We start from the raw sequence: 20,883 nt of genomic DNA on the forward strand, positions 1-20,883 counted from the left end.
TTATTCCATTACTAAAGTAAAATGAAGTCCTATAAGGTGGTCTTAACTCCAAAGACACAAGTCATATTATGTTAACTTGATTGTGTTAATTTAGATATGATGGTTAATTTGCTTCAGAAAGATTCTTATTTTAAAGCTTTGTTGAAAAGGTGTGTGGTACTTTCTTAAGTATGATTTTATTTAAGCAGCAGTGTCATTTATCACCAATATTTTTTTTAAAAAAAGACACTAACTTCATAATGGAAATTAACTTAAATGACGTTTTTAGTTGTAATTCAATATATGGCAAGCTTAGATATAATTTTTTATTTATGTTTATATGTATTTGTAAAAATACCAGTTAAGGTCTTATTTTCTCATAGACTACAGGATTTCAACAAATTATATAAATAGCACATACACATATGGGAAAGCATTTTATTAACATATCAGAAAACATCACCTTGGCATAAATACAGACATATAGCTCAATGGAATGGAATAGAGAATCCAGAAATAAACCCATGCCTATTTGGTCAAATAATTTTTGACAAAGGAGGCAAGAATATACAAGGGGATAAAGATAGTCTATTCAATAAATGGTGTTGGGGAAATTGGACAGGTGTGCAATAAAATGAAACTAGACCACTTCCCTGCAACATATACAAGAATAAACTCAAAATGCATTAAAGACTTAAATGTAAGGCTCAATACCATAAAAATCCTAGAAGTAAACATAGGAAGCAAAATCTCATACATTTCTCTTAGCAATATGTTTTTAAATATATGTCCTTGGGCAAGGAAAACAAGAACAAATAAACAAATGGGACTACATTAAAGTAAAAAGGTTTTGCCTAGCAAAGGAAATCCATCTACAAAAAGAAAAGACAACTCACTGAATGGGAGAACATGTTCATTAATGATACATCTGATAAGGGGTTAATATTCAAAATTTATAAAGAAGTCTTATAACTCAACACACACACACACATACACACACACTACAATACAATTAAAAAATAAGCAAAGAACCTAAATAGACACTTCTACAAAGAGGACATATAGAGATATTCAAAGTCACTAATCATCAGGGAAATGCAAATTAAAACCACAATGAGATATCACCTCACACTTGTCAGAATGGTTGTCATCAATAAATCAAAAAATAATAAGTGCTGGCGAGGATGTGGAGAAAAGGGAGCCCTAGTGCAATGTTTGTGGGAATGCAGACTGGTGCAGTCACTGTGGGAAATAGTATGGAGAGTCCTAAAATAAATAAATAAAAATGGAACTTCTTTATGACCTAGTTATTCCAGTTCTGGGTGTATAGCCAAAGGAACCCAAACACTAATTTGAAATAGTACATGCACCACTATGTTCATTGCAGGGTTATTTACAATAGTTAAGCTATGGGAGCCACATTTTTAAAAATCTTACCATTTGTAACAGCACGGATGGACCTACAAATTATTATGCTAAGTGAAATAAGTCAGAAAAAGACAAACTCCACATGATTTCATTTATATGTGAAATCTATAAACAATATAAATGAACAAACAAAACAGAAACAGACTCATAAATACAGAGAACAGACTGATGGTTGCCAGAGGGGAGTAAGGGAGGGGGTGTAGGGGGCTGAGTGAAAGAGGTGAAGAGATTAAAAAGTACAGATTAGAAGTTATAAAATATTCATGGGGATATAAAGTACAGCATAGGAAATATAGTCATTAATATAGTAATAACTACGTATGGTGCCTGTTGACTATGGGAAACACTTTATAAAATATATGATTGGATAACCAGTATGCTTTACACCTAAAACTAATACAAAATAATATTGAATGTAAACTGTAATCAAAAAAATTTTATAAATAAAAGAATTTTCTAAAAAGAAAATACTGTCTCACATAAATATGTAAGACATTGCAGTCATTGTAGGTTACATAAGTTTGGCCTAATAAACTTGAGAGATGGCTCAGATGTTATCTTTTCCTGAAACAGAATTTGAATACTACTTAAAAAAGAGAATCGAATGATGAAGAATAGTTTGTACTAAATTATTTTAAGGTTTCAATTTCTATACTTGCCAATTTATATGACATCAGAAACATTCTACATGCTGGGAGAAACAATTTTAATTGCATAAGATAAAAATAATTCATTTTGAAATATGCCTTAAACACTTTGGTAGGGGAACATTCATTGGAAATTATTCTATGAAAACTGTATGACATTGCTGAATAAATACTGAATTTGCCATACGATTTGAAGTAAAATTCCCATTTGACAAGTGGATTGTGTGCCACAGATGTATTCCGTTTAACCATGTGGAATTAGCAATTTGATGAACTGTCACATCATATGGATATTCATGAATTGATTCAGGTTTAAAACATCATGGGAGATAAGCACCTGCTTCTGTTCTTCAGCACATGGTTATCCTGAGAGAGAACAGCACATGCCTCTACCAAATTTCTGACATTATTTTAAGAAATCATACTATGTAGCAATGAAACTAGAAAATAGTTGTCTGGATTTCTGAAATTCTAACTCACATTTTTTTTCATTTTGATTTTTAATTTGTTTCACTAAGTCTAGCTATTAGAAGTCATATAAGGAAGGACATGATGTTTATTGTTGATTATAAAATATTCTCTAAGATTCCTGTCATTTGGATCAATCAATCCACTTGGGAGTATTTTATTCTTATCCGGGGCTAATTTTGACACATATAAAAAAACCTTCTGTGGCATATTTTCACATGTTATAAAGAAGTTCTTAAAAATGCCCATGAGTGATCTATATATTTTAATTGGCATTGCTTCTTTCCAGCATATTCTAAAAATAAGATTCTTTTTACTTTTTTAAAAGGTGCCAGTGGTACATAAAGGCAAAAATGAAGTCAGAAGAGAAGAGACGAAACCACTTACAGAATGGGCATTGTAAGTTGTGAAGTGACTTTCTTCTGTTCTTCTATATTGTTCCAGCAATTCAAGAGTTCCCTGTAAACTTGGATCAGTGAGTTAAGAAAGCCAAAAAATTTACTTTCACCTTTCCACCTGGTTTCCAGGTTTGTTAGTGGAAAGTGCACCTGTTTCTCATTAAATGATACTGCTTTTTTCCTAATTCTGCTTGCTGAAAAACATGACAGACTTAATGTGCTAAAAATACAAGATGACTGATTATATCTAGCTATTTACTGCTCACAATGTCCCCAGCATGTGAGTTGGTTTTATTTAGTGGAGTATTAACCACAGAAATATTATGGAATCCTTATTCTTTCTTGTAGGAACTGTCATTTAAACATATAACAAATCAATTTGCAGTTCATTAACACCAAAAAAGAAAATCAGCTCCTTAACTCTTGGAATATGTATGAAATCCTTGAGCTGACTACAAGGTTATATCCATTTGAAGGATCTCTTCCCAAGCAAGCTATAATTACCACTATAGTTGGTTTGATAATTGCTACCCTCCCCTCCACAACACCCACCTTCACCTCCACCTCCAAGTGGCAAACTACTTTGTCAAGACAGTTCCTCTGTAGTGAGATGCTGAATTAACAAGAAAGGAATGTTCTCTAATTAACCACGGTGTAAGGATAATATGTGAGGCAAGTTGTTTAACTATTTAAGCTCATCTTCTACTTCAAATTGAGCCAAATGAATAAGGGACTTTTAAAACTATATGACCATAAGTGAGGAAATTATAAACTAGAGGGATGATTTAGGGCTATTTCTAAGGCTCACATGCTTCTCAAAGAGTGGTCTGAGGACCATCAGCATTAGAATATTCCATCCTCACCAAAGTTCTGATTCAGAAGGCTCAGGGTAGGGCCAAGACCTATGCATTTTTAGTGAGGTCTCCCAGGTTGTTCTTTTGTGCAATTAGTTTGAGGTTCACTGCACTTTCAGGTAAGAGAAGCTGAGACAGCCGATACCGGGCATGGAATGAGCTGAAAACACTGTAAACAGATGCAGAAACCTGGACCCAAACACCTGGACAGATAACTTATGCTGAGCAACCTTAAGATTCACTGAGGGACATTTAGAATTGAAATGCAGAAGAAAGAGATGCTCTTGAGGTATTTCTAATCTCTTTCCCAACCAGCAGTTTAGCATAAACTAAACCAGATGGACTCAGCAAGAAGCAATGAAAATAACCTGAGGCAGCCAAGGAAATAGAAGAAAGATAAACCAATGTTTAAAAAAAACTTGGATAAGTTAAATGAGTAACCGCAGAATCAATATTAGAACTAAGTTTGGGTTTTTTTTTTCTTTACTACATACATTGTGTTTACAAGAAAAAAGTGATATTATCTACTCAATTTATTCTTTAGAAATATGTATCACCTTAAATAATTGAATGGTTGAATTGTTAAAATCAGTTGTGAGTTAATAAATAATACCTGCTGTCTGTGCCTAAAACAGTATTATCAATTAGATGCTACTGGTCATCTAATAGTAGCCACTGCATTTGACTTTATAGTATTTAAAGTAAAATCACAACTCTTACTAAATTACAAAAATATCATATAAAATGTAAACAATAGATACAGATTATCTGTTCTCCTTCAATCTAAACTTTGGAAAGTCAAAAAAAGGATAACATTTCAGAATCATTGTCAGGTCTAAGTACACCTAGAAATATGCTTTACTGGTGCTATTTTGAGAATCTCCTTATGGGTGCATATCCAGTACTGGAAGACAGTAGGCAAAAAGTAATAAGAGAAGGCAGCAGGCATAGAACTCATGAGTAAACTATCACTGATATTGGGCATTTCCTTACCTATTCTAAGCTTTTTTTTAAAAGATTTTATTTATTTACTTTTCATAGAGAAGGGAAAGGAGAGAGAGAGGGAGAGGAACATCAATGTGCAAGATATACATCAATTGGTTGCCTCTTACAACCCCCAACTGGGGACCTGGTCCACAGCCCAGGCATGTGCCCTGACTAGGAATTAAACCAGTGACCTTGTGGCTCTCAGGCCAGCACTCAATCCACTGAGCCACACCAGCCAGAGCTAAACTTACTTTACTATCTTTGTTTGCTTTTGAGAATTTTCTTGAAAGGACATGTTTTCTAAGAAGACCTGAACAACACTTGACCTCAGTACATTGTATGGCTTTCAAAATGTAGCAAACAGCAAAACAAAATATTTCCACTATGCCACAAATTTGCACTGATCTTTTAATTCTTACTAATTCAAATTCAATAATAATTTATATTCAATATCATACACATCTATGCAAAAGGTAATAGGTTTTTGTGTGCATATTACCTATAAAACCATACCTACAGTATTTGGAAATATACAAGGATGTATTAAAAAATTATCTCTTGCCCTCCTGAAGCTAGAAATCTACTATGGAAAACAAAACAATGAGCAAAACAAAGGAATAAGTACAAGCAGTCTGTGACTTCTTCTGATACCGAAGAAATTGCAAATGAATATGCAACTACTCACTCAAGTTTTCCAGCCATCCCAGTCTTAATTGCCCATGGGCAGTGAGCACTCCTGCCCCCTACCAGAGAAAGAATAGCAACTACATAGCCAATGACCAGATTTGTGCCTTTGATTCCTACCCTTCTGTCCAGAATAGACAGGAGATCCTTTTCAGGGCCATGTTTATTCTGGCGATGGAAGCAACTACAAGAACACAGGAAAAGGCTACTATTTGTTGTCATCTTCTGATACTATAACATGGGGTCTGCTCTTTACTGCCTAATAGTTTCTGGAAGAAGAGAGGCCACAAGACTGGGGCATAAGTTCAGGAAAACCTAGGGCCTTAGAGTAAAAAGATCCAGGATGGACATTAATAACAGACTTGCTATCTGGGGAGGGTGGGGGGAGGGGAGTAAGAAGTGGGTGGGAGAAGGTTCATGCCTCATTTCCCCCATGCCCTGAGCTAGATCAGGAGTGAAATGTATGGGTTGTCTGTGGATAAGTGAGCTGATTAAACTTCTTTCAGAAGTATAATAAAAAAAGTGTTTTTTAGAAACTGTCAGTTTATTTTTTATTAATCAGGTCATTTTACATAAACAGTAAATAAAATATTTTATTCCAAGCACTCAGAGCTATAATGGACTTGGGGCAGATGAGGGAGGGACAGAAAGAAAAAAGAATTGAATTTAAGTAATTAACAAGAATGAGTACTTCAGTAAGTGACTCCTAATTTTAAATATTCACTATTCACAAGATGTGTAGTTATTTAGAAAGAAAAACACTCTTTAACTAAACCAATCTTTTATTTTGTTGCAGTACGCTTCCCAGGAATTAAAACTTATATAGATCCAGATACATATGAAGACCCATCCCTAGCAGTTCATGAATTTGCAAAGGAGATTGATCCCTCAAGAATTCGCATTGAGAGAGTCATTGGGGCAGGTAAACATAAAAGCTACACTTTTGAAGATATGATTCCTTAATTGTTTAACTGGTTTATCAATATAATACTTTAAATCTTAGCAGTTTTAGTCACTGAAAAATTTTAATAAATCAGAATTTATGTTATGTTATTTTTTAAAAGACTTTTAAGGGCCTCAATTCAGTTTCCAAACAATGAGAAAATTCAGAAAAGTGACTTTTAACATTGCGTAGTCTTCTTTCAGTATGGAGATAAATTATGATAAAACAAAAGTGATTCAGGAACTTATTTAAAGTCTAACTTCAGGAGTTTGTCACAGGTTATTATAGATTTACTCAAACCCCAACATCTATAGATATATACTATAATTAGCATTAATATTTATGACCTTGAGGCTCTGCAAAATCCAGAAATGTTCTGAGAATCATTGAGAATAAAATTAGGATCAATATAATTTTATATCATTTTTAAGTATATTTTATTCATTATGTTGTTTGAGCAGTTTCAATGGTTTTCCTCTTTGCTCCCCTCTGCCCAGTACCCCCCTTCCCTCCAGCAATCTCACCCCCCTTATTTCATGTACATGGGTCATGCATATACATTCTTTGGCTTCACCCTTTCCTATATTATTAACTTCCCCCTGTCTATTTTGCACCAACCAATTATGCTTCTTAACCCCTGCACCATTTCCCCTTTTCTCCTCCTTCCCCCTCCCAGCCGATAACTCTCCAAATGATCCCCATACCTATGATTCTATTCCTATTCTGGTTTGCTTATTGGATTTTGTTTTTATTTTTCAGATTCAGTTGCTGATAGTTCTGAGTTTGTTTTCATTTTAATGTTCATAATTTTGATCTTCTTTTTCTTAACTAAGTTCCCCTGACATTTCATATAATAATAGCTTGGTGATGATGGGCTCCTTTATCTTTACCTTGTGTGGGAAGCACTTCATCTGCCCTTCCAGTCTCAATGAAAGCTTTGCTGGACAGAGTAATCTTGGTTTAAGCCCTTGCTTTTCATCACCTTGAAAACTTCTTGCCAGTCCCTTCTTGCCTAAAAAAATTTCTTTTGAGAAATCGGCTGATAGACTTATAGGCACCCCTTTGTAGGTAACTCTCTGCTTTTCTCTTGCTGCTTTTAAGATTCTCTCTTTGTCTTTAACCTTTGGCATTTTAAAGATGATGTGTCTTGTTGTGGTCCTCTTTGGGTCTAGCTTGTTTGGGACTCTCTTTGCTTCCTGGATTTGTATGTCTGTTTCCTTCACCAAATATGGGGAGTTTTCCTTCATTATTTTCTCACATAAGTTTTCAATTTCTTGTTCTTCCTCTTCTCCTTCTGGCACCCCTATAGTTTGGATTTTGGCATGTTTCAATTTGTCCCAGAGGTTCCTAAGCTTCTCCTTTTTTTCAATTCTTGCTTCCTCATTCTGTACTGGTTGACTGTTGTTTCCTTCCTTATGTTCCAGATCATTTACTTGAACCCCAGTTTCCTTCCCTTCACCATTGGTTTTGTGTGGATTTTCCTTTGTTTCACTTAGCATAGCATTCACTCCTTCCCTTATCAGTTGCTGTACTTAAGTATGTCTGTCAAGCCTGTGAGCATCTTTAGCACCATTGTTTTGAACTCTACATCTGTTAGGTTGGCTATCTCCTCATCTCTTAGTTCTCCCACTGGAACCTTGATCCATTCCCTGACTTGGGCCATACTTCTCTGTCTACTCATCTTGACAGGCTCCTGTGGTTGTTTGCCTCTGTGTCTTGGGTAGAGCTGCTGCACCTGTTATGTTGTAAGGGGCAGAGCCTTAGGATTCTCGTCTTAGAGGGAGACCTGTTTTACCACTTTGTAGCGCTATATGTGAGGGAGGGGTCTGAGAGGGAACAATGTCGCTTGCTCAGCACCTGCCCCTTTTCCAGACCCTTCTCCCACTTTGTATGGGACTGGCGCCTCTCTAGCTGTTGCTCTGGCTGTCGTTCCCAGAGTGGGTGGGTCTGCATACATTCTAGGACTGTGGGGGCCCTTTAAACAAGCGGACTCTGCTGAGAGACCAACTGTTTCTTCCTCTGTCCCAACCCCCACTGGTTTGCACAGTCAAAAGCAATTAGGCTTTATTTTCCCCAGTGCTGTGATTCTGAGCTGTGTGGTCTGGTCTGGTGCTGGGAGTGCTCCCCAGGTGTCATTCCTCACTTTTTAAAATGTGTGACTCCACTTTATGGCAGCCTGCTGCTGCCACCACGGTTGCTGCCACCACACCGTGTCCTCTACATCATGACTCCACCCCTCCTACCTGTCTGGATGGGTATTTCTTCTTTATATCTTTGTTTGTTAGACTTCCATGCAGCTGATTTTCTGGAACTTCTGATTGTCTCAATGAGGTAGTAGTATTCCTTCTTAGTTGTGGAGGGAGATGCAGCGTGTCTATCTAGACCTCTATTTTGCCCAGAAGTCAGTTTTATATCATTTTAATGTAAGTTAGTAATTTTTCCTACGTAGAATGTTCAAACACTAAGAACACTGTGTTATTTAACTATTCTTGTTAAATCTAAATTTATTGTGAATCAACTTTCAATAATTTATTCTATATATTACTTAGGACAGAGGCTAAGCCAATGTACAATAACCAAGAGACCCCAGAATATTTATTCTTCCTGAAGTCCTTGACTCAAGGTGAGTGATCCATGCTGGCCAAGGAGTTCTCATTCAGGTCTTGAAAGGACCCGAGTTGCATCTACTCTTTGCTCAGCTTTCCCCTGGTGTATCATCCTCCTCTGAATAGTCAAAGCTGGCTCACCAGCACATCTCTCTTTCAGTCTGTGAGAAGGAAAGAGTTCAGTGTCTTTGCCTTTATCTTTACAGCAGTTACATAGAAATTGCAAATATGTCTAGTCACATCTCAGTGGTCCAAATACAATAACATGGACACAGTTAAATGCAAGAGAGTTTGGAAATATCATCTGTGACCAGGCAGCTATGCATGTAGCTAAGAGTGGGGAGAGGAAATGAACTACTGGAGAAGAGAAACTGGATCCTGAAGGGTAGGGGGGAAATATATGTCTCCTCTGGATGCAAAGTATCTGTGTGATCCTTTGGACAGAGCAGAACATAGCAAAGCATGACCATTCCAGCCAGGTGTCATATCTTTGCAAAGGCCAAAAGAAAGGGGGTTGATTATCCCTTGTCCCTTCCAAAGGTCTTCTTCACAGGAAGGACCAGCTAAATAATTATCAGGGACCACTGCAAAATGAAAATGTAGAATACCTTGTTAAAAAGTGATTAAGAATTGTAAAATCATGACAACAGAGCATTAAACAAATGGCAGGACCCTTCTAAGCTCAAGGCTCTGTATGTCTATTCCCATAGAGCTGACTCTGTTTCCCAGGGACACATAGAACTAGCACTCTCAAGAATTCCAGAGACATTTGTAGAGTCCCTTATATCACTTGATTCCTAGGCACAGTGGATCATCTCATCTCCTACATGGCCAGGTCTCCCTCTGAAAGCTGACACAAGGGTCCTATACATTTAATCCTAATGCTTGTAGCCAAAAAGAGATGGTGATATCAGAAAGATTAAGAACCTGGGATGCAACCAGAATCTCTATCCTCTTCTACTGAACATAAAGAACATCAACAGACATTAAAGACATAATTGAAAAGAGTGATTGCATTATATTCATTTAGTTTGGGGCTACATTTTCTTAACAGAGAAAGAGAAGAAATGGAGTTGATTAATTTCATCACACCCTGTATTTCGCTTTCTCCCTCTGACATGTTCTGTTACACTGCAGTGCTCCACACTCATAGATACAGGAGAAGCATTTTCTCTCATAGCCCTCCGTGCAGAAACTAAACACCAGTGTCTAGAATCATATTAAGAAATGAAATCAAATATCTAAAGTAAACAAACAAAGAAATTAAAGTTTTCTTCAGTTTTGGGTTTTTTCAGCTATAATATCAATTTTTCCTTGAAGAATGTATAATAGATACTGCCAAAGTAAACTATTACTATTAATGAGACTTTCTATATCATATTCCCCCAGCTCTATCTAAACTCTTGATAAATTGTAATGGGATTCCTGTCAAATGGCAAAGACAATACCTAAACCATATATTCAGTCCTGTGCATCAGCATCTCCTTTATATATTTATTCATGTTTGACTGTTTCAACTTTCAAACAATATGCTAAGTGTCCTTTTACTGTTCATCTTCAGGAAAATCATAAAAACAAAAATGTTTTATGAGACAAAGCTGTTATAATATAACTCCCTTCTTTGTTTTCCTGGCCAGTATTGCTCTGTTGATTAAGTTCATTAGGTCATGTTCCTAAAACTCTAATTGCATGTGAAAAAAATCTTGAATCTGTGGACATTTCCTATAGCAGCAGTGGTGAAAAGCATTGTTCAGTCAAACTAAAGAAGAATTAATAGAGTAATGTAACATCTATGACATAATTGCACAACTGGTTGTCAAAGTTTTTACTGTAAATAATTTCCTTAGGTTGTCTCATATCCATTATTTTTTTCCCTACCTATTTGATTGTGTCTTCTCAGACTTTATTTCCTCATCATCTGTGTGTTTTAGATATTCCCTTTGGAAGTGTAAATTAAAGGACTTAATTGGCAGTGAATGGGCTGCACTGAAGTGGAATAGAGTGGGAGAGATAGGAGAAAGAGGCAAGATTTGAGGTTTTAATAATTGTCAGGTAAAAGATATTCAGGTCTGATAAATATATTGAGAATAGCAATAGATTCACAGTTTGTTACTGAGAGAAAAGCTCTATGAGACCTGCATGATTTTTTTTTATTTTTTAAGTATATTTTATTGATTATGTTGTTACAGTTGTCTCAATTTCTTTTCCCTTTGCTCCTCTCTTCCCAGTACCTCCCTTCCCTCCAGTAATTCCACTCCCTTTATTTAATGTCCATTTGTTGTGCATATAAGTTCTTTGGCTTCACCCTTTCCCATATTTTTAACTTCCCCCTGTCTATTTTGAACCAACAAGTTATGCTTCTTATTCCCAACACCATTTCCCAATTTCTCCCCCTTCCTCCTCCCAGCTGATAACCCTGCCAGTAAGTGATCCCCACACCTATGATTCTGTTCCTGTTCTGATTATTTGCTTAGTTTGTTTTTGTTTTTATTTTTTAGATTCAGTTGTTGATAGTTGTGAGTTTGTTGTCATTTTAATGTTCATAGTGTTGATCTTGTTTTTCTTAAATAAGTCCCTTTAACCTTTCATACAATAATGGCTTGGTGATGATGAACTCCTTTAGCTTTACCTTGTCTGGTAAGCACTTTATCTGCCCTTCCATTCTAAATGATAGCTTTGCTGGATAGAGTAATCTTGGTTGTAGGTCCTTGCTTTTCATCACTTAGAATACTTCTTGCCTGCAAAGTTTCTTTTGAGAAATCAGCTGATAAACTTATAGGCACCCCTTTGTAGGTAACTCTCTGTTTTTCTCTTGTTGATTTTAAGATTCTCTCTTTGTATTTAACCTTAGGCATTTTAATGATGATGTGTCTTGTTGTCCTCTGTGGGTCTAGCTTGTTTGGGACGTTCTGTGCTTCCTGGACTTATATGTCTGTTTCCTTCACCAAATATGGGGAGTTTTTCTTCATTATTTTTTCACATAAGCCTTCAATTTCTTGCTCTTCCTCTTCTTCTGGCACCCCTATGATTCATATGCTGGCATGTTTAAAATTGTCCCAGAGGTTCCTAAGCCTCTCCTCATTTTTTTTCAATTCTTCTTTCCTCATTTTGTACTGGTTGACTGTTTTTTTCTTCCTTATGTTCCAAATCATTGATTTGAACCCTGCTATCCTTTCCTTCACCATTGCTTTTGTGTGGATTTTCCTTTGTTTCATTTAGCATAGCCTTCACTTCTGCCCTTATGAGTTTGCCATACTTAAGCCTATCTGTCAAGTCTCTGAGCATTTTTATCACCAGTATTTTGAACTCTACATCTATTAGGTTGGCTATCTCCTCATCACTTAGTTCTCCCACCGGAACCTTGATCCATTCCCCCACTTGGGCCATACTTCTCTGTCTCCTCATATTGAGAGGCTCCTGTGTTTGTTTACCTCTGTGTCTTAGGTAGAGCTGTCACACCTGTTACATTGTAAGGGGCAGAGCCTTAGGTATTTGTCAGTACAGGGCGACCTGTTTCACCATGTTGTGGCGCTGTGTGTGTGTGGTGGTGGGGGTCTGAGAGGGAACAATGCCATTTGCTCAGCACTCGCCACTTTTCCAGGCACTTTTCCCACTTTGTATGGAACTGGCGCCTCTCTACTTATTGCCCTGGCTGTTATTCCCAGTGTGGATGGGTTTTTGGATGTTCTAGGACTGTGGGGGCCCTTCCTCTGCCCCAACCCCCACTGGTTTGCACAGTCAGAAGCAATGAGGCTTTATTTTGCCCGGCGCTGGGACTGTGAGCTGTGTGGTCTGGTCTGGTCTGGTGCTGGGAGTGCTCCCCAAGTGTCCCTCCTGACTTTTTAAAATGTGTGACTGTGCTTTCCAATGGCCTGCTGCTGCTGCCACCATTGCTGCCGCCACCACACGGCTTCCTTTGCACCCCAGCTTCACCCCTCCTACCTGTCTGGGTTACTATTTCTTCTTTGTATCTTTGTTGGACTTCCATGCAGCTCGATTTTCTGGAATGTCTGGTTGTCTCTAGTTTTGAGGTTGTTGTATTCCTTCTTTGTTGGGGATGGAGACACAGCATGTCTGTTTAGGCCTCCATCTTGGCCAGAAGTCTCCGAGACCTGCATGATTTTTTATCCAGAAATAAATAAGAATGTTTTCCATGTTTCCAGTTGGGAGATGCAATGTGTGATCATTAAATATTCTTTAAGTGAGTTATTTAAAAATGACCCAAAAAATAACCACATTAAAATTTTAAGAACATGAAGAATTATATCACACCTAACCTATGACACTTCCTAACATGTTCATTGAAAAAAATGTTTATTAGTTGGCTAATGTCTACTTATAAAAGAAACTTTGCTAATTAGGTTTATTTTTAAGATGTTTTATTGATTATTCTGCTAAGTTATCCCAATTTCTTTTCCATCTGCTCCCCTCCACCCAGTGACCCTACCCTCCTTCCAGTTGTTCCCCATCCCTTAGTCCTTGCCCATTAGTTGTGCGTATAGTTCTTCTCAATATCCTCCTGTCTACTCCACTCCCTCCTGCTATGCTTCTTAATTCCTGCATCATCTTCCTTCCTTTCCCCCTTCCATCCCCACACTGACCTCCCCCCTATATGTTTCCCATACCTATAATTCTTTTTCCACTCTCGTGGCCTACTTAGTTTGCCTTTGTTTTGATTTCTTAGCTTCTGTTGTTGGTTGTTGTGATATAATTTTCATTTTAATGTTCATAGTTTTGATCCTCCTTCTTCTAAACAAGTCCCTTTAACATTTCATATAACAGTGGTTTGGATCTAATGAACTTCTTCACTTTTACTTTGTCCTGGAAGCACTTTCTCTGTCCTTCTATTCTGAATGACAGCTTCACTAGATAGAGTAATTATGGTTGTAGGTTTTTGATTTTTATTACTTTGAATATTTCTTGCCAGTCCCTTCTTGCCTGAAGTCTCCTTTGAGAAATCAGCTGATAGTCTAATTGGGATGCCTTTGTACATAATTCTCTTCTTCTCTCTTGCTGCTTTTAAGATTCTCTCTTTACCTTTAATTTCTGACATTTTGATTATAATGTGTCTTGGTGTGGTTCTCCCTGGGTCCAGTTTTTTTGGAACTCTCTGTGCTTCCTGGACCTGTAAGTCTATTTTCTTCCCCAAGTTAGGAAAGTTCTGCTTCATTATTTGTTCACATAATTTTTCAATTTCTGGTTCTTCTTCTTCACCTTTTGGCAACCCTATAATTTGGATGTTCGCTTGCTTATTGTTGTCCCAGAGGTTTCTGAGCTTCTCATTTTCCTCACTTTTTGTTTCCTCTTTCTGCACTGGTTGACTGTTTGTTCCTTCCCTATGTTCTGATTTGTTGATTTGATCCCTGGTTTTTCTTCCCTCACCACTTGTTTCATATGTGTTTTTGTTCATTTCAGCAGGACTAGCCTTCATTCCTTCCCTGTCTTGATTAAGTCCCACTGTTATTTCTGTAAGATATCTTATAAATATAGCTCTGAACGGAGCCTCAGAAAGGTTATCTATATGTTCATCCATTAATTCATGTATTTGCTTTCTGGTCAGCTGTGTGATTGGGATCTCTATCATTAACCCTGCCATCCTGGCAGTTTTTTGCTTTCTGGGTGGGGCTGTCACACCTCCTACGCTATCAGGGGCAGAGCCCTGTGCACTCATCACTACTGGGTGACGCTTGTCACCACTGTGGCACTTTGAGTGGGGGCGGGGGTGCAAGGTGGATTCCTGCCATTCTCTCTCCACTGAGAGACCAGAAGCTTCCTCCTCCATCCCTACGCCCTCTGAGCCTCACAGTCCCAGGCAGTGGTGGTCTGCCTCCCCCAGGGTTGGAATCGTGAGCTGATGGGTTTCGCCTGTAGCTAGGGGTGCTCCCATGCGCTTCTCGCCGCCCCTTAAATATGGGCGTCTGTGCTTACTACAATCCCACCAACCATCGCTGCGGCTGCCACTGCCAGCACAGCTTGACCTCTCCACCCCAGCTTCACCTCTCCTACCCGTCTGGATGAGCACCACTTGTTTATAACTTCATATGACTTCCATCTAGCTTTATTTTCTGGAACTTCTGGTTATTTCTGGTTTTGCAGTAGTTGTAGTCCTTCTTAATTGTGGAGGGAGATGGAACATGTCAGTCTAGGCCTCCATCCTGGCCAGAAGTCTGGTTTTTCTTTTGTTTGTTTGTTTTTTATTGAGTCATTATGTTAACCAAGGGCGTATGTATTCAACCTGTCTTACACACACAGCCTCTGTCCTGGGATTTTCAACTTTACAACCATTCAAATATGTGACAAGGTCTTAGAAAATTTAATTTATCCCATAGCTAAGCTATATACATATGTATTCTTAAATTTTCTTATCTCTCACTATAAATTTTACTGTGCTTTTAAATGAGTTTTCTAGGTTCTATCACATTTTTTTCTTTTCTGTATATCACCATTCAATTTAATAGTGGCAGCTTATCTTTGTTTATCAATACAGGCCTGAATTTCCATAAAAATGCACATTTCCATTTAAATGAAGTGAGCAGCTCTGTTGCAGAGGAGACTATCAAGATCATCTGTCTCCTTTGACTTTTTGCATCATAAAGTGAAATACTGTGGCCACAGGACTATAAAACAGAAATTCCCAGTCTAAAAGAGCCAAGTTGGATTAGGGTAGAATTATTATTTTATACTAACATCTTGAGATAATGAGAAAACTGGTACGCTGAATTTTACTCATGAGCTGAAAAAGGTCATTGAAAGGCTATCCTTTTTATCAGGGCAATACTGAACCTAAACCCTTGTAGGAAAAACTTGCCTAGCAGAGTATCTATAATTTTGAAACATTATTCTATTGAAAAATTCATTTTTGTGTCTCTAAGCCCATAGGGCACCCTTCTTATTTTTGACCTTCCCTCTTCCCTAGTCTCAATGGAAATGCATAAAATCTCCTCATCATTCATTCTATTCCTTTATCTATACAAAACTCATTATTGCCTCCACTATCAGCCTTATCTTCTCCTGGCTTAGTGTCATCATATTTTTCCACTTCCTAGAATAGCCCAGGAAGTTTTAACTGTTCCTTTCTCAGCACTCATCTGCAGGTAAAAGAAAGTCAAAAGGACAACAAATAAGATATAAAAGTGAACATCAAACCAGTGATTTATTCAGCCTAATATTTGGTTCAGTTATTGCCATCTTGTTTCAGGTCATAGTTTGCGCTTAATGGTATATAAGGCAAAATGCTTGCTTTGTGTACCTCTTCTAATTCCCAGCCAGCCTCTTATCCCTGTTCTAGCATCTGTTATTTTTGTTATTTTTTTTAAACTCTCTTATTCTCTTTATAATTTTTGTTACTATTCTATAGCTATATTTTCTTACAATAAAACAATGAGAAATGTAGGCAGTATTCCACATGTGGTTTCACAATTTACTTTCTATAAGAACAAAAACTGTGTTCATGGCCCTCTTCCTCTATATTTATATGTGATGATCTTATCAGATGCAAACTTTGTCCTTGTCAATCAATTTAAAGAATTTATGGTAGAGGCCAGATTAATTCTTTTTTCCTATTTTTAGAAATTCTTGTCTAGTTAATAGACTGAAAATAGCATCAACATCAGATTCTGGCAAGATCTTTGGGCCTTTTACCCAAGAATTTCACAGGTTTCTAAATTAAATGATGTAATGAAAGATGGGCTTTATCCATTCTCCATGCACATTATGATATGAATCAAAAAGACAATCTGAAGCCAGACAGCCCCAGGTTTGTGTCATAATTTTGGTACTAATTCACTTTGTGACCTTCACAAATTTAGTAATCTTTCAGAGATCTGGTTTGCTCATTTTATAATAAATTCAGAATAATAGCTATCTTGCAGAATTAACCCTTTGAGTGCCAACATCACTCTGAGTGATGCTGACAAATTTTCCCAAAAGTGTTAGCATCGCTCCCAGAGACCCTTTTTTTGATAGCTATAAATGTAAATAACAATGGAATAATTTGTATTTTATGTTTTGTTCTCTTTTTTTGGTTATATATTGATATATATATATATAGGTTATATATGTTATATACATATACATATATATAGGTTATATATTAATATAGGTTATATATTGATATAACTTTTTCTCATGTTGATCCAAATTTCAAATTATGCATGGCACTCAAAGGATTAATGTAAGAATTGGTAGTGACACATATTGATGAATAACTTAGGGATGACATCTATAATTTTCAGAGTTAGTTTAGAATTATTAATTAAAAGTGAGGTATCAATTTTGTCAGTAAATACATGTTAAATAAATATATACATCTTTACAAAAAAAAAAAAAAAACCTGATATGGAGTGTAAGTTAAAGTACAATAAAATTAAAATAATATAAAATCAAATTCATAATACATACAAAATATAAATAAGCTAAAAGAACCAATTTATAGAGGACAGGTGTGAATTTTAGTAGTTGTAATACTTTATATTAAGAATTTGCTTGATAAATTAAATTCAGATTATAGAACTTACAATATACTTTGCATTTACATAGTGAACTATAAAATCTTACATAAAAGATTACATTGAGAATTTATTTTGTATTGAGTTTGTATAACAGGCAAGGTAATCTTGAAGAGTTTTTCTAATAACTTACAAAAAACTTCAATTTTCAAAAAATTTTCCTTTGGCTTTTTCTTCTAATTTGTTTATTGCTAAAATATTTGGTGGAATGAAGGAAACTTAACATTTATTTTCAAAAAGTACTCCAAATAGATAAAAGAAGACTGGATACAGTTTATATGGAAATTTAAAAAATAATGATGCATTCTCTTAAGGCTAACAGCCAAAAGTGGGGGGAAAAGACCCACGTGCCAACAACAACAATTTTTATTCTTTATATTATAGTATATTAATTTTCTCTTGTTACATAACAAATTACCCTAAAACTTAAAAACAATAACATTTACTATCTCAGTTTCTGTGGATCAGGAATTCAAGCATGATTGAGCTACTGCGGGGTTGCTCATAAGGTTGCGATCAAGGTGTCAGCTAGGGCTGTGATTTTATCAGAAGGCTCAACTGGGCAAGCATGTACTTGCAAGCTCATTTATTTAGTTGCTATCAGGATACAGTCCCTTGAGGGTTGTTGTCCTGAAAACCTTAATTCCTCACTGCCAGCTGGCTGGAGAACACTAAGATTCTTGTCATGTGGACTTCTCTAATATGGTAGCTTATGTCATTAAAGCCAGCAAGAGTGCCTCCTAGCAAGATTGAGATCATAATCTGTTGAAGCTAATCATAAAAGTGAGATCACATCACCTTTGCCACGTTGTATTGGTTGCAAGTATGCTATTAAGTCCAGACCACACCAGAGGGGAGAAGGTCACGCAATGGCATGAATACAAGGATGCAGGGATCATTGCAGGCCGTCTTAAAAGTCTGCCTACCACCGTAAAGTAACTTTCCAAACTTGAAGTTCATTTGGGGTTTTAAGTTTAATATGAATATAATAAATATGGAAAGTTCTTATTCAAAATACAATTTGGGGGATAAGATAAAAATTGGATACAGTTCTGAATTTCTCTTTTGTGAAGAAGTAAAAGGTTGTTTATATTCTATGACTATCTAATAATGCCACACTCATTAATGCCGTGTGAGAGACCATGCGCATTATACAGCAGTGAATGATAAAATTTGAATTAAAGCCATAAATCTGAATATATGATCTGCTTATGTCATCCTATAGTTAACTTATCTAGCATGATGTAATTAGTTGATTGTTCCCAAGTGTTACTTGTGTTCTCAGTCGAATTGTCTATTTATTTAACTAATGGCTTTTGTTTTTGTAGCCATTTCAGATTATCCATTGCTATATAACAAATCATTCCAAAACTAAATAACTTCAAATAGTAATCATTTTGTTTACTCATAATTCTGCGGGTCAACAATTTGGGCTAGGCTCAGCTGGAACCGGGGGGTTTTGTCTTCTGGTCTCACCTGGGGTCAATCTTGTGAATAGTGGCTCAACTGGACAGTGTTGTTATGAGGTGGTTGGTCTACGGGGTAGGATTGGGGGAATCTGATCAGGAACCACTCATCTCTGCTCCGTATCTTTTCTTTCTCTACCAACAGTCTAAACATGACAGCCTCAAGACAGTGTCCTAAGCAAATGGGAGAAAGAGTTGTATAGCCTCTTTAAGCCTTGTCTCTGAACTTCCACAATGCAATTCTGATATTTGATCTTGTTCAAAGCAAGTCCCAAGACCAACTCAGGTTTAACAAAATGAAGAACTAGCTTCTATCTCTTGCTGAGAGGAACAAAAAAGCCAAGGAGCATGTATACAGAGATGGGAGGGATTAGTGGTCATGTTGTACAACCTTTGTTTTGTAAAAAACAAAGTGAATTATTATTTTCAAGGCTACTGTGGAGAATAGAGTTTGAGTTTATTTGTTATTTTGCCTTTAAGTTCATTTCTGATTTGCACTTCTAATAAGTGATATTTATGTTTTCCTTATTTAATGACTATTAGGTAATCTGCCTTGGGTTATGGCCTATATGGTTTACAAGTAAAGAGGCTCAGACTTAAGGAAGCCAAGGAAATTTAATATATAAGGTAAAAAATGAAGTAGAAAAAAGATAGGTAGACAGGTGGAAGGAAGAAGCATTGTAAGTGAACAAAACATACATATGAATTGCTATTGACATTTAAAGAATCAGAGCTCACAGATTGCATCACAGAAATGGCATTTGAAAGCTAAGGAATGCCAAGATGAAGAAAATGCAGCTTAGATGGGGGAGACGGAAGTGGTAAAATAAGAGGGGTGGGTATCGTGAAGAGGAATTTTGGACAACTTCAAGAGATTTTAGAGTTCCATGCTACTAGCTGTTTATTATATCTAATTTCTCTTCAAAGCCTAGGCTTTTCTTTTTCTTATGCAAATCTAACTCTAGTTCTGCTTCTTGGCTATCAGTAGTTGTTAAGTGTTTTTTTTAGTTTGGTGAATTTTTAGTTTTTAATAGCACATAAACTTTAACATAATTAAAGAAAAGAGGAATAACTTACTTTTATTAGGCAAAAAAATTATAATAAAAATAAAACACTTTGCCTATTTCATGATTGTCGTGAGAGGCAAATAAGATAAAGTAGATCTTACTGACCATCCAACCTTTATCAGAAAACCACAAGTGAGAGTATTCACTACCTTATGAGGCAGCCTATTCACTTGGGAACCATTCCAGTAAATTGAGAATCTTGCAAGTAAAAATGCGCTTCCATGTAAAACTGGATGTAACCTTATAACACTACCCACTAGTACTTATTCTGAAAAACTGGATTTACACAAAGCAAACCTAATCCTTCCTCTACACTATACCATGACCCTTCAAATATTTGAAGACAACATGTGAATCTCATAAATCATTCTTTTCAAGTCTAAATTGTCTAAGCCTTCCAACCATTTTCTTCTGACATGATTTCTGGATATTTCGTCATTCAGATTACAATTCTCTGGAGAACTAGAGTTCTTCTCTTAAGTCTTCAGAATTGAACGCAATATGCCAAAGATTTTTTAATCAATGCAGAAAACAGAAGTCTAGCACTGTTCCTGCTGTGCCTCAATTAATGCAGCATGGGTGTGCATTTGCTTCTTGAACAGCCACCACATACTGTTGGCATAGAGAGTACACCAGTTTAACCCGCGTGGTCTTTCTCAGATGAGTTGCTCTTAAGCCAGGGCTATATCTACATGTGCCCAATTGTCTTTATGATACTGAGTATAAGGCTATATTTTATTTGTATGCCCACACTATATATCTATATAAATCATATATATTCTCTATTTAGCTATCCAACCAGATTTTTCTCATATTCCCATTTAATTAATATTTCTATTATATTTCATC

At 36.5% G+C, this 20,883-nt stretch overlaps 1 protein-coding gene across 1 annotated transcript in view; it reads left to right on the top strand.

The window, feature by feature from the left end:
- Positions 1-20,883, top strand: part of LOC150021354 (ephrin type-A receptor 6) — a 917,557-nt gene that overhangs the window by 612,775 nt on the left and 283,899 nt on the right. Inside the window, exons 9-10 of the mRNA XM_090276016.1 lie at positions 2,851-2,921; positions 6,242-6,367. Coding sequence (XP_090132142.1) covers positions 2,851-2,921; positions 6,242-6,367 — 197 coding nt within the window. The remainder of the gene's footprint in view (positions 1-2,850; positions 2,922-6,241; positions 6,368-20,883) is intronic.

The sequence above is a fragment of the Furipterus horrens genome, unplaced genomic scaffold, assembly GCF_987537825.1.
Source record: "Furipterus horrens unplaced genomic scaffold, mFurHor1.1.pri manual_scaffold_1, whole genome shotgun sequence".
NCBI classification, from domain to species: domain Eukaryota; kingdom Metazoa; phylum Chordata; class Mammalia; order Chiroptera; family Furipteridae; genus Furipterus; species Furipterus horrens.